General features: G+C 46.9%; 1 protein-coding gene across 1 annotated transcript; it reads right to left on the bottom strand.

The window, feature by feature from the left end:
• Window positions 1–454: 454 nt before the first annotated feature.
• On the bottom strand, window positions 455–11,972 carry LOC120039213 (NTPase KAP family P-loop domain-containing protein 1-like). The gene is made up of 10 exons (XM_038984704.1): window positions 11,703–11,972; window positions 10,249–10,413; window positions 9,636–9,872; window positions 7,593–7,808; window positions 5,224–5,337; window positions 4,698–5,075; window positions 4,054–4,125; window positions 3,869–3,970; window positions 3,535–3,729; window positions 455–748 (listed from the first exon to the last, which is right to left on the bottom strand). Exons 1-10 carry the CDS (start codon window positions 11,970–11,972, stop codon window positions 455–457), a joined length of 2,043 nt encoding a protein of 680 aa, XP_038840632.1.
• Between the last annotated feature and the right edge of the window lie 2,702 nt (window positions 11,973–14,674).

The raw sequence follows: 14,674 nt of genomic DNA, 5'->3' as shown, positions 1-14,674 counted from the left end.
GATTGAAAGAAGTCTGTATATTTATGACATTTCGGCCTTACCCAGGCCTCCTCTGAGACCATATTTCATCTGTAGGTGCTACAAAGTTAAACTTGGTGTCATACGAAGCTTTACTACTCTGTAATATGAGTAGTATTCAACTAGAGACCCTTTTTGTTATACTTTTTAATAGTTTTATTTTTTGTGTGTGTTATTTCATTTTGTTGGTTGACAGTAAGAAAGTCCCTTTGACATGTATCCAGTAGCAGCGCCACCTAGTGTCTGGTTTGAGCAACTGAAAGCTCTATAGATACAACAGGAGCTGGTAGAGGAATGCAGTTCACTGTTATTACACAATAGGTAGGTAGGTTCTCATGGGTACTACACATCAATACACAGACCATTCTCACAGATCATCCGTCTGTATATGTATCAGATTACATCCGTTTTCATGCATCTCTATCTCACCACGGCATCAAGAAAAAGACAGATTTAATGTTGACCCGTGGCCGTGGGGACCGAACTGAGGTTGTTTAGACTGCTGATTGGTCAGTTGTTTGGGGTTTAGGTTTAGGGACGTGGCCTTGGCTCCACCTTGGGGCCTCCCACCGATACCCAGGAAGTGGAGTCTGAAGGTCGTCCACTCCCCGAAGGTCATCTGGAGCAGCTGTTTGAGGTCGTCGGGATCCCCGAAGACCAGCGCCTGGCCGGTGAGGTCATTGCTACGGACGATGTCTGCGTACTTCTCAGGGAGGTTCAACCTCGCCAGCTTTTGGGGAATTTGGAAAGATGCAGAACATAGAAAGAAGATCAAAAACATGTTTGGGGAGGCAGGTAGCCTGGTGGTTAGAGGGGGAGGCAGGTAGCCTGGTGGTTAGAGGGGGAGGCAGGTAGCCTGGTGGTTAGAGGGGGAGGCAGGTAGCCTGGTGGTTAGAGGGGGAGGCAGGTAGCCTGGTGGTTAGAGGGGGAGGCAGGTAGCCTGGTGGTTAGAGGGGGAGGCAGGTAGCCTGGTGGTTAGAGGGGGAGGCAGGTAGCCTGGTGGTTAGAGGAGGAGGCAGGTAGCCTGGTGGTTAGAGGGGGAGGCAGGTAGCCTGGTGGTTAGAGGGGGAGGCAGGTAGCCTGGTGGTTAGAGGGGGAGGCAGGTAGCCTGGTGGTTAGAGGGGGAGGCAGGTAGCCTGGTGGTTAGAGGGGGAGGCAGGTACCCTGGTGGTTAGAGGGGGAGGCAGGTACCCTGGTGGTTAGAGGGGGAGGCAGGTAGCCTGGTGGTTAGAGGGGGAGGCAGGTAGCCTGGTGGTTAGAGGGGGGAGGCAGGTAGCCTGGTGGTTAGAGGGGGGAGGCAGGTAGCCTGGTGGTTAGAGGGGGAGGCAGGTAGCCTGGTGGTTAGAGGGGGAGGCAGGTAGCCTGGTGGTTAGAGGGGGAGGCAGGTAGCCTGGTGGTTAGAGGGGGAGGCAGGTAGCCTGGTGGTTAGAGGGGGAGGCTGGTAGCCTGGTGGTTAGAGGGGGAGGCAGGTAGCCTCGTGGTTAGAGGGGGAGGCAGGTAGCCTGGTGGTTAGAGGGGGAGGCAGGTAGCCTGGTGGTTAGAGGGGGGAGGCAGGTAGCCTGGTGGTTAGAGGGGGAGGCTGGTAGCCTGGTGGTTAGAGGGGGGAGGCAGGTAGCCTGGTGGTTAGAGGGGGAGGCAGGTAGCCTGGTGGTTAGAGGGGGAGGCAGGTAGCCTGGTGGTTAGAGGGGGAGGCAGGTAGCCTGGTGGTTAGAGGGGGGAGGCAGGTAGCCTGGTGGTTAGAGGGGGAGGCTGGTAGCCTGGTGGTTAGAGGGGGAGGCAGGTAGCCTCGTGGTTAGAGGGGGAGGCAGGTAGCCTGGTGGTTAGAGGGGGGGGCAGGTAGCCTGGTGGTTAGATGGGGGAGGCAGGTAGCCTGGTGGTTAGAGGGGGAGGCTGGTAGCCAGGTGGTTAGAGGGGGAGGCAGGTAGCCTAGTGGTTAGAGGGGGAGGCAGGTAGCCTGGTGGTTAGAGGGGGGAGGCAGGTAGCCTGGTGGTTAGAGGGGGAGGCAGGTAGCCTGGTGGTTAGAGGGGGGAGGCAGGTAGCCTGGTGGTTAGAGGGGGAGGCAGGTAGCCTGGTGGTTAGAGGGGGGAGGCAGGTAGCCTCGTGGTTAGAGGGGGAGGCAGGTAGCCTGGTGGTTAGAGGGGGAGGCAGGTAGCCTGGTGGTTAGAGGGGGGAGGCAGGTAGCCTGGTGGTTAGAGGGGGAGGCTGGTAGCCTGGTGGTTAGAGGGGGGAGGCAGGTAGCCTGGTGGTTAGAGGGGGAGGCAGGTAGCCTGGTGGTTAGAGGGGGAGGCAGGTAGCCTGGTGGTTAGAGGGGGAGGCAGGTAGCCTGGTGGTTAGAGGGGGGAGGCAGGTAGCCTGGTGGTTAGAGGGGGAGGCTGGTAGCCTGGTGGTTAGAGGGGGAGGCAGGTAGCCTCGTGGTTAGAGGGGGAGGCAGGTAGCCTGGTGGTTAGAGGGGGAGGCAGGTAGCCTGGTGGTTAGATGGGGGAGGCAGGTAGCCTGGTGGTTAGAGGGGGAGGCTGGTAGCCAGGTGGTTAGAGGGGGAGGCAGGTAGCCTAGTGGTTAGAGGGGGAGGCAGGTAGCCTGGTGGTTAGAGGGGGGAGGCAGGTAGCCTGGTGGTTAGAGGGGGAGGCAGGTAGCCTGGTGGTTAGAGGGGGGAGGCAGGTAGCCTGGTGGTTAGAGGGGGAGGCAGGTAGCCTGGTGGTTAGAGGGGGGAGGCAGGTAGCCTGGTGGTTAGAGGGGGAGGCAGGTAGTCTGGTGGTTAGAGGGGGAGGCAGGTAGCCTGGTGGTTAGAGGGGGAGGCAGGTAGCCTGGTGGTTAGAGGGGGAGGCAGGTAGCCTGGTGGTTAGAGGGGGAGGCAGGTAGCCTGGTGGTTAGAGGGGGAGGCAGGTAGCCTGGTGGTTAGAGGGGGAGGCAGGTAGCCTGGTGGTTAGAGGGGGAGGCAGGTAGCCTGGTGGTTAGAGGGGGGAGGCAGGTAGCCTGGTGGTTAGAGGGGGAGACAGGGTAGACTGGTGGTTAGAGGGGGAGGCAGGGTAGCCTGGTGGTTAGAGGGGGAGGCAGGTAGCCTAGTGGTTAGAGGGGGGAGGCAGGGTAGCCTGGTGGTTAGAGGGGGAGGCAGGTAGCCTAGTGGTTAGAGGGGGGAGGCAGGTAGCCTAGTGGTTAGAGGGGGAGGCAGGTAGCCTAGTGGGTAGAGGGGGAGGCACGTAGCCTAGGGGCTAGAGGGGGGAGGCAGGTAGCCTAGTGGCTAGAGTGTTGGACTAGTAACCGAAAGGTTGCTAGATCAAATCGCAGAGCTGACAAGGTAAAAATCTATCATTCTGCCCCTGAACAAGGCAGTTATAACCCACTGTTCCTAGGCCATCATTGGAAATAGGTTAACTGACATACTGACTTGCCTAGTAAAATAAAGTTAAAATAAAACAACGTATTTATCTGAGGTCTAAAGGTGGCTATGGACCCTGGTCTAAAGGAGTGCACTATATAGGGAATAGGGTGCCATGTGGTACACAGCCAACCCCTTACCGCTTTGCAGACATCCTCAGAGGTCATGTTGATAACAGTCCTGATGTTGAGAGGAGCCAGGTTCCTCCCCCACCCAGAATTCTTCAGTCTGGTGGTCCCTCTGATCCGGGCCAGCTCCCTCCTGATAGAATGATCCAGGTTAACCGTGGTCAGCTTGAACCTCTCCGCGTCCCTCACGCTGAACTGGAAATGCACCTGGAGGATTGGAAGATGAAGATGAAATGTGCTGAGTGTTGGAGAGATGCGAGCGCACACACAAACAAACACACACACACACACACACAAACACAGGTCGCTGGTTCAAATCTCGAAGGAGCGTAAAAGGAACACACACCTTGAGGAACATCTCAAACATCTCTGGATCTCCGTCCTGCTCCAGCAGGTCTTCGATCTCCTCCCTCATCATGTGAAGCTCCATCCTCGAGTCGCTGAACACCTATTATAATATATATAATAATGTATTAATAATACATCATAATTATAGAATTTCATTATAATAATATATGCCAGTTAGCAGACCTCCCACAAAGTCTTGGACTCGTCGACGACGGCGACATCGATCTCTGCTCTCTGCTGCTCGTCCTCCAGACACTGTAGGATCCAGCTGAGACGACAGGGCCAATGGTTGGCAAGAACGACCTGTAATGTAGTGATCATTACTGTTAATCCAGTCCATGTTTCCATTACATTACAGACTGACACTCAGAATTCCATTCCACGTTTTACTCTAATGTAGTGATCATTAATGTTAGTCCAGTCCATGTTTCCATTACATTACAGACTGACACTCAGAATTCCATTCCATGTTTTACTCTAATGTAGTGATCATTAATGTTAGTCCAGTCCATGTTTCCATTACATTACAGACTGACACTCAGAATTCCATTCCATGTTTTACTCAGGCAGTAGTTGAGCTACAGAGCTAGTGAAAAACAATGCATGTAGCTATCCCCACAATGCATGTAGCTATCCCCACAATGCTTTCAGTAAAGTTCAACAAACATATCAGACGCCCCAACCGACTTACGTTTTTCTAATCGTATCATTTGTGACTCCCTCGCTCCCCCATTCTCCCTCCCTCCCTCCCTCCCTCCCCCATTCTCCCTCCCTCCCTCCCTCCCTCCCTCCCTCCCTCCACAACATAAAGAGGGGTGTTACAGTACCCAGGCAGCGATGTTCTCTGGCGGGGGCAGCTCAGTCTTCAGAGCCTCCATGAGCACCACGGTCACCCTGATGGAGTTGATGACCCGTCTCATGGACATGGTGTCATCAGAGATGTAGTGGTGGAGATTCCCTCTGTTACTGGACAGAATGCTCTCCAATGCAGATTCTATCATCTTGTCCACCTCGTCCTCACTCAGCGCAAACGCCACGTGCGCCTCCTTGATGTGGTTGTTGTCTATCAAAGGAATATTGGCCTCCTTCAAAACACTTGACGTCGGGCTGCCCAGGTCCAGCTCTCTCAGCTCGATCCCCTTTGACCCATGACCCTTGACTTCTTCCGTGATCTCTGATTGGCCGCTAACGATATTGTAGAACACCTTGGGAGAGAGACGGAGAGAAATAGAGAGCGGAAGAGAGGGAGAGAGAATTGTTTTGTTTTTTTACATAGTTTGGAAGCATTACAGATTATGAATGGCAGCAAAGGCAGAGTTATTTGATACAATGTATCCATTTGATATAGAACACCTTGTGCTTGGAGGCGTGGCAGAGCGGCGGTATGGTGAAGGCCAGGGTCACGATGCGGTTCAAGAAGGCGTAGGCTCTGTCTTCTTGACTGAAGCACCCGTCTGCATAGTTCACCTGTTGGAGAGAAACAAACTGTGTTAGTTCATAATGAAAGCCATTATTGCCCTATTCACATTTTTCCACTGTAAATCATTTTTATTATATCGATATTGATTCACATTCTTCCAGTGTAAATCATTTAAATAGTCAACGTTTCAGCTCTTTTTTAAATTTATTTATATTTTTTATTTCACCTTTATTTAACCAGGTAGACTAGTTGAGAACAAGTTCTCATTTACAACTGTGACCTGGCCAAGATAGAGCAAAGCAGTGTGACACAAACAACAACACAGAGTTACACCCTCTTACTATTATAATTTACTACTACACTGTATATACTTATTTCTGTTTAGTACTGAACTCAACCCTGGGATTTAAAACGCGTTTTCCACAGGGCTTCATTCTGTGACCGCTGTTGTTGATTCAAACTTTAGAAATCTGTCTGCATATTTTAAAGACATGGTATTGTAAGACTTGGCATTTTAAGACTTGGCATATCGGGTGTAGTGAGATAACCAACGGGCTGGACCATTCTCTTCTCATCACTCATCTTGAAAAAAACGATGCAAAAAAACGTGGAAATTAAATGATCCTCCATCATTAACACAATGAAAACATCTATTGATTTATTACTGAAATAGTATGGGTGAATAGAAAACTAATTGGCACAATTTAAGGCCAAGTGGCAAACAGTAATGCAGGCACTAGGGATGGGGGTGTCACGCCCTGACCTTAGAGAGCCTTTTTATTTCTCTATTTGGTTAGGTCAGGGTGTGACTCGGGTGGGCATTCTATGCTTTCTGTTTCTTTGTGTTTGGCCGAGTATGGTTCCCAATCAGAGGCAGCTGTCTATCGTTGTCTCTGATTGGGAATCATACTTAGGCAGCCTGCTTTCCACCTGAGTTTGTGGGATCTTGTTTTTGCACAGTTACTAGGTAGCCTGCAGAACGTTACGTTTGTTCATTCTTTTGTTGTTTTGTTGGTGTTCATTTTAATAAATACGAAATGTACGGCTACCACGCTGCACCTTGGTCTGATTCTAACGACAGACGTAACAGGGGGTGTGGTCAGGGATGGGGGGTGTGGTCAGGGATGGGGGTGTGGTCAGGGATGAGGGTGTGGTCAGGTATGGGGTGTGGTCAGGTATGGGGGTGTGGTCTGGGATGGGGTGTGGTCAGGGATGGGGGTGTGAGCCTGCGGGTCTGGCCATTGTTTGTATGAGTCTGTCTGTAAGTTGTTGTTCGTATGTATAGAAATCAATCTGATGACTCTTAGTCTACCTGTTGAACCAGGACCTCAGGGTTGACTGATGTAACAATATGTACCTGTTGAACCAGGACCTCAGGGTTGACTGATGTAACAATATGTACCTGTTGAACCAGGACCTCAGGGTTGACTGATAACACAATATGTACCTGTTGAACCAGGACCTCAGGGTTGACTGATGTAACAATATGTACCTGTTGAACCAGGACCTCAGAGTTGACTGATGTAACAATATGTACCTGTTGAACCAGGACCTCAGGGTTGACTGATGTAACAATATGTACCTGTTGAACCAGGACCTCAGGGTTGACTGATAACACAATATGTACCTGTTGAACCAGGACCTCCGGGTTGACTGATAACGCAATATGTACCTGTTGAACCAGGACCTCAGGGTTGACTGATGTAACAATATGTACCTGTTGAACCAGGACCTCAGGGTTGACTGATGTAACAATATGTACCTGTTGAACCAGGACCTCAGGGTTGACTGATGTAACAATATGTACCTGTTGAACCAGGACCTCAGGGTTGACTGATAATAGAATATGTACCTGTTGAACCAGGACCTCAGGGTTGACTGATAATAGAATATGTACCTGTTGAACCAGGACCTCAGGGTTGACTGATAATACAATATGTACCTGTTGAACCAGGACCTCAGGGTTGACTGATGTAACAATATGTACCTGTTGAACCAGGACCTCAGGGTTGACTGATGTAACAATATGTACCTGTTGAACCAGGACCTCAGGGTTGACTGATGTAACAATATGTACCTGTTGAACCAGGACCTCAGGGTTGACTGATGTAACAATATGTACCTGTTGAACCAGGACCTCGGGGTTGACTGATGTAACAATATGTACCTGTTGAACCAGGACCTCAGGATTGACTGATGTAACAATATGTACCTGTTGAACCAGGACCTCAGGGTTGACTGATAATACAATATGTACCTGTTGAACCAGGACCTCAGGGTTGACTGATATTACAATATGTACCTGTTGAACCAGGACCTCAGGGTTGACTGCCAGCAGAGAGATAAAGGGGGACTCCTCATCAGAGAGCAGTATACTGATAGCATCCAGGACACCAACGATCTTCTTAGGAGCACATCGGTCCAGGTTAGTGATCTCCAGAACCACTCGGATCCTCCTCTGCTCAAACACCTCCATGAACTGGATGAACCTGGACAACAGGCACATCTCCTTCCTCACCTGGGAGAGAGCGAGAGAGCGAGAGACAGAGAGAGACAGAGAGAGAGACAGAGAGAGAGAGAGAGCGAGAGAGGGGGGGGCGAGATAAAGAGAGAGGGTGGGAAGGGAGAGAGAGAGAGAGAGAGAGTGGGAGGAAGGGAGCGAGAGAGAGGGGGTAGGATGAGAGGGAAAGAGAGAGTGGGAGGAAGGGAGCGAGATAGAGAGAGAGAGGTAGGAAGAGAGGGAGAGAGAGAGAGAAAGAAAGAAAGAAAGAGAGAGAGAAAAAAGTTGGAGAAAGCAGGTTAAGGAACTGATTCATTTGTCAAAAGTTGGTCAATTGATCTAAAGTAGTGCACTCTGTAGGGAATCGTGTGCCATTATATCCTCCCTCACCTCTGTCATGACGTTGCCTGCTTGGGTATAGCAAGCCCCATCCCCCTCTCCCTGCCTCTCCCTGCCCCCTACAACCCATGCTGTGGTCACAGAGAGACATCGTAAATTCCTGAGAATCTCCTCATGGCCAAACAGTATTTGAGAGAGGGTAAACTTTCAGGACAAAGGAAGTTTCTTCCACCTCACAGAACTTGAGGTACGAACAGATTTCATGTTCCTGCAAAAGTATGGAAGATTGGTGAAGAGTCCAGCTATTAACATGTCCGTTTGTCCCCATGTGGGAAACTCATGAGAGACTGTGGGACCACATTACCATACCGCTGTTTATATAATAACCTCAGATATGAGGTTTACATCTGATTGTTGTATAAAATGAATGAGTGAGTATGATACTGTTTGTATTGTGTAATATGATTTTGGACTGTTTAATGAAGAAAAATACAAATCCCTTTTTGATTTGAACTAAGTCCGAGGACCCGCCCCAGAGCCAGTTGGGTCAGACACCCTGGGACAGCCCCTCTCTGCTATCTGAATAAAAGCTAAACTCTGAGAAATTATCATTAGACCATGTTTTTCTCCATAGGGGGAGAACGAAGGTTAAGTACCATTGCTGAATCTTTAACCATACCACGTGGTTAAACTCTTAGACGAATAAGAACAAGTCCTTGATATTGACTACTAGTCTGCAGCTAGGAATTCGGTATCATTGAACGCGAAGAAAGACAACCGCCGAAACATCCATTCTATAACGAATGTCACTCTGAACTATCCACAATAAACAAAGACAGAAAGACGGATCAAACCCTCCAACAAAAACGAACTTCTCTCCAGCGATCAAGACGACACACAATGAGCGTAAATATATATATATTGATTGCAATTGTTCCCGAATGAACGTGTAAAGGATTAGGCATGTCAATTGTTATAATTATGAACTCTGTAGTGACTTCTTGGTCGAACGCCAATTTTCCCTTTGTCTAACAAGCCGCCATGCCGGTTCAGCCCACTAGGGCATATTTCTCCCATCATTTCATGTAACCATTTTTAAGTTTGTTTGTTTGTTTATGCATTTCTGTGAATTAATTAGTTAGTAATAAATAAATGATTTAAGACAATTGATGTATGGATGACTCATAGTGAAGACTGGGTTCGTGCAGATAACCAACAATTTACGACGTTTGGAATGAGACTAACGTGAGGTAAAATAAATAAATCATTAATCAGAAGACTATTGATCAGATATGAAAATATCTGAAAGGTTATATTGGGAAATTATAACTTTGTAATCTGACTACTTTCCCTGGTGCTCCCAAATTCATAGTTAATTAGTTACGTTATTACTCAGTTGATCGCGTAATCCCTAATTACAGGAATCTTTGATAAAAACTATAAGTCTTCAATTTAATGATAGCAAAGACACGACACCTCGTTCATGAACCCCAGTTGGCCGCTGACCCTCTCGTTGTCCAGCGCCTTACGGACTTTCAGGTCCTGGTTGAAGATCAGGTTCTTTCCCATCTGGAAGATGAATCGTAAAGCTGCTGCTGCAGGGACCCCCATGACAGCGAACGCCAGGCCCTCCAACACCCCGGCCCCACTTTGGCCTTCACTCTGACCTTCTCCTGTTCCATTTCCTGATCCCAGTCCGTCCAGCTCTGGTGCTTCTGGAACCCCCTGGAAGCCATACTTCACCTATAGATGCAGGAACACGAGGTCAGGACAACGTCGTATTCAGTGTTCACTGAGTAGTTTGCTGAAATTCACAATGAATGTGTTATTTTTCCATCTTAATGCTGATTGGTAAAAATGTCATGCTGTCAAAGATTCCCTCACTCGTAGTCATATTGTATCACCTTGCTTCACTGGTCCCTTTGTTTACAATTCTTCCTCATTTATGCTAAACATATTATGGGATACTAGAACATGAATGGACCTTGTTACTATGGGTCTATCCCAGGTTGGAACCCTGTTCCCTACATAGTGCACTACTTTTACTCCAAGGTAGTGCACTTTGAAGGCAAAAGGGAGCCATTTGGGAAGCAGCCTCTAACAACCTTCTGATCCTCACCAGGAAGACGAGGACTATGAGAGCAGCCAGCAGCAAGGCCAGGACCAGGGACCAGAGAGGGAAACAGCAGAACTTCTTAGATCTCCACTCTGACGATGTGTTTTCAATCACCTTCTTCCTCACCTCATCCTCCTCGTTGTGCTGCGCCACGCGGTACAGGCCCAGCTGAAGAACAACAAGAAGACTTTATTGTCCATTATCTTGATGTTTCCAGTCAGATCTGGGTTTGGAACTGACAAAGCTCTCACCTCTTATTTGATTTAACCATTATTTATCCAGGAAGTCCTGTTGAGGTCAAAGGACCTATTTTATGAGGGAGACCGCTAACCTCTAGGCTACCTACCTGAAGTCACACCCTGACCTGACCAAAATAATACAGAAAACAGTTATAACTAAGGTCAGGGCATGACAATAACATTTCCTTCAGGTTTCCTCATTGTTCTATTTAAAGTAATGTTCTCAAATTGTTCCGAGAACGTTAAGAAACAACGTTCTGTGGGAATGTCAGTACTTCAGCATAACGTTTCCTGCAGGTTTCCTCATTGTTCTATTTAAAGTAATGTTCTCAAATTGTTCCGAGAACGTTAAGAAACAACGTTCTGTGGGAATGTCAGTACTTCAGCATAACGTTTCCTGCAGGTTTCCTCATTGTTCTATTTAAAGTCATGTTTTCATAACATTAAGATTTTTTTTTTTTAAACATACAAAAAACGCTAGTAACGTTCAAAATACGTTCTAAGAATGTAATTTAAAAACATATACATTCTGTTCTCAGCATCAACAAGACTCTATTCTCTATCTTGTTAAAGTGTGTTCAGGTGTGTTGGCTGAGCCCACTACATTGGTCACGCCTGATCTTAATGAGTGGTTGTTTACTTTGAAACGGTGTCTGTTTGAACAGACTAAAATGAACAGCTTTTGTATGAGTATAAAATAAACATTGCATGTTAGCTCCATCCTAGTGGCGCAGTGGACTAATTCCATAGGTTTGAATCTCACTGACGCCGTGCCACAGTAAAAAATAAATGTGTTTGATACCTAAGCAAAACAGTTAACCCCAACTAAGCTAACAGTGCAATCAAAAGTCTTATTGAAACCTTCTCAGAATGTTAACTCATCATCTTCAAATAACCTATAATTTTTGTTCTCAGAACTTTAATAAAACCTTCCAGGTAAACGTTCAGGGAACCATAGTAAAGCGTTCTCAGAACCTCCCCGCAACCTAAGAAGGTACATTCCCAGAACAGGCAAAACATTCACTTCCATTCTCAGAACGTAAAAAAAACCAAGATCAGTTTTACGGGAAACGTATGGCTTCATTCCAAAACCAATAGGAAACCAAAAACGTACGTTCTCACAAACTCCAAAATGAACCAAATGTGCTAGCTGGGCTCTGACCTCTAACCTCTAGGCTACCTACCTGAAGTTAACCTATAACCTCTAGGGTAACCCACCTGAAGTCTCCCGAAGCTCTCCTGCAGTGCCTGGCACAGTCTCATCACCAGCCCTGCCCAGAGGAGGTCACTCCCGGCAAAGTGCCATGCGGAGAACCGAACGTAGATGAACCGGACATTCTTCTGTCGCTGGTTCTCCTCGGTCCAGACAGGTCTGTAGAACAGCAGCCTGCAGATCAGAGCTAGGAGACCAGTGATGGAGGCTTTGACGGAACGAGGCTTGGACCTGCCCTGGTAACTCTGCTCCCTCCTCTCTGCCTCCTGCTCCATGTGGACTAGTCAAGGAGCGAGCAAGAGAGAGAGAGAGAGAGAGAGAACAGTGAGATAAGGACATGTTCCTTCCAGCTCTGGGCTTTAGGGCTACTTTCTAACGCTGAGCATCCTGGTTGGATGAAAATCCTCAACACTCTTTATGACAGGATCATATTGTACCTATCCTCTATATGACAGGATCATGTTGTGTCTACCCTCTTTATGACAGGATCATATTGTACCTATCCTCTATATGACAGGATCATGTTGTACCTACCCTCTATATGACAGGATCATATTGTACCTACCCTCTATATGACAGGATCATGTTGTACCTATCCTCTATATGACAGGATCATGTTGTACCTACCCTCTATATGACAGGATCATATTGTACCTATCCTCTATAAGACAGGATCATGTTGTATCTACCCTCTATATGACAGGATAATGTTGTGTCTACCCTCTATATGACAGGATCATGTTGTGTGTACCTATCCTCTATAAGACAGGATCATGTTGTACCTACCCTCTATATGACAGGATCATATTGTACCTACCCTCTATATGACAGGATCATGTTGTACCTACCCTCTATATGACAGGATCATATTGTACCTATCCTCTATAAGACAGGATCATGTTGTATCTACCCTCTATATGACAGGATAATGTTGTGTCTATCCTCTATATGACAGGATCATGATGTATCTATCCTCTATATGACAGGATCATGATGTACCTACCCTCTATATGACAGGATCATGTGGGGTCTACCTACTCTCTATATGACAGGATCATATTGTACCTATCCTCTATATGACAGGATCATGTTGTGTGTACCTATCCTCTATATGACAGGATCATGATGTATCTACCCTCTATATGACAGGATCATGTTGTGTCTATCCTCTATAAGACAGGATCATGTTGTATCTATCCTCTATATGACAGGATCATGTTGTGTGTAACTACCCTCTATATGACAGGATCATGTTGTATCTACCCTCTATATGACAGGATCATGTTGTGTCTACCCTCTATGAGACAGGATCATGTTGTGTCTACCCTCTATGAGACAGGATCATGTTGTGTCTACCTACTCTCTATAAGACAGGATCATGTTGTGTCTACCTACTCTCTCTAAGACAGGATCATGTTGTGTCTACCTACCCTCTATAAGACAGGATCATGTTGTGTCTACCTACTCTCTATAAGACAGGATCATGTTGTGTCTACCTACTCTCTATAAGACAGGATCATGTTGTGTCTACCTACTCTCTATAAGACAGGATCATGTTGTATCTACCTACTCTCTATAAGACAGGATCATGTTGTGTCTACCCTCTATAAGACAGGATCATGTTGTATCTACCTACTCTCTATGAGACAGGATCATGTTGTGTCTACCTACTCTCTATAAGACAGGATCATGTTGTGTCTACCTACTCTCTATAAGACAGGATCATGTTGTGTGTACCTACCCTCTATAAGACAGGATCATGTTGTATCTACCCTCTATATGACAGGATCATGTTGTGTCTACCCTCTATAAGACAGGATCATGTTGTGTCTACCTACTCTCTATAAGACAGGATCATGTTGTATCTACCCTCTATATGACAGGATCATGTTGTGTCTACCCTCTATAAGACAGGATCATGTTGTGTCTACCTACTCTCTATAAGACAGGATCATGTTGTATCTACCCTCTATATGACAGGATCATGTTGTACCTACCCTCTATAAGACAGGATCATGTTGTGTGTACCTACCCTCTATGAGACAGGATCATGTTGTGTCTACCTACTCTCTATAAGACAGGATCATGTTGTATCTACCTACCCTCTATAAGACAGGATCATGTGGGGTCTACCTACTCTCTATACGACAGGATAATGTGGGGTCTACCTACCCTCTATAAGACAGGATCATGTTGTGTGTACCTACCCTCTATGAGACAGGATCATGTTGTGTCTACCTACCCTCTATAAGACAGGATCATGTGTGGTCTACCTACTCTCTATAAGACAGGATCATTTTGTATCTACCTACCCTCTATAAGACTGGATCATGTGGGGTCTACCTACTCTCTATACAACAGGATCATGTTGTATCTACCCTCTATAAGACAGGATCATGTTGTGTGTAACTACCCTCTATAAGACAGGATCATGTTGTATCTACCTACCCTCTATAAGACAGGATCATGTGGGGTCTACCTACTCTCTATACGACAGGATAATGTGGGGTCTACCTACCCTCTATAAGACAGGATCATGTTGTGTGTAACTACCCTCTATAAGACTGGATCATGTGGGGTCTACCTACTCTCTATACAACAGGATCATGTTGTATCTACCCTCTATAAGACAGGATCATGTTGTGTGTAACTACCCTCTATAAGACAGGATCATGTGGGGTCTACCTACCCTCTATAAGACAGGATCATGTTGTGTCTACCTACCCTCTATAAGACAGGATCATGTGGGGTCTACCTACCCTCTATAAGACAGGATCATGTTGTGTGTAACTACCCTCTATAAGACAGGATCATGTGGGGTCTACCTACCCTCTATAAGACAGGATCATGTTGTATGTACCTACCCTCTATAAGACAGGATCATGTTGTATCTACCTACTCTCTATACGACAGGAGTATGTTGTGTGTACCTACCCTCTATAAGACAGGATCATGTTGTACCTACCCTCTATATATC

This window comes from Salvelinus namaycush, unplaced genomic scaffold, assembly GCF_016432855.1.
Source record: "Salvelinus namaycush isolate Seneca unplaced genomic scaffold, SaNama_1.0 Scaffold26, whole genome shotgun sequence".
Taxonomy (NCBI): domain Eukaryota; kingdom Metazoa; phylum Chordata; class Actinopteri; order Salmoniformes; family Salmonidae; genus Salvelinus; species Salvelinus namaycush.
The sequence above is the reverse complement of the archived record's forward strand: the minus strand, read 5'-3'. Positions and strand labels throughout refer to the sequence as shown.

Coding starts and splice junctions, on each gene's coding strand:
- LOC120039213 (XM_038984704.1), bottom strand. CDS start 11,972: ATGGAGCAGGAGGCAGAGAGGAGGGAGCAGAGTTACCAGGGCAGGTCC. Junction 10,414..11,702: donor AGAGCTTCGGGAGACTTCAG/GTGGGTTACCCT, acceptor GTTGTTCTTCAG/CTGGGCCTGTACCGCGTGGC. Junction 3,730..3,868: donor TGTTTGAGATGTTCCTCAAG/GTGTGTGTTCCT, acceptor CCAATCCTCCAG/GTGCATTTCCAGTTCAGCGT.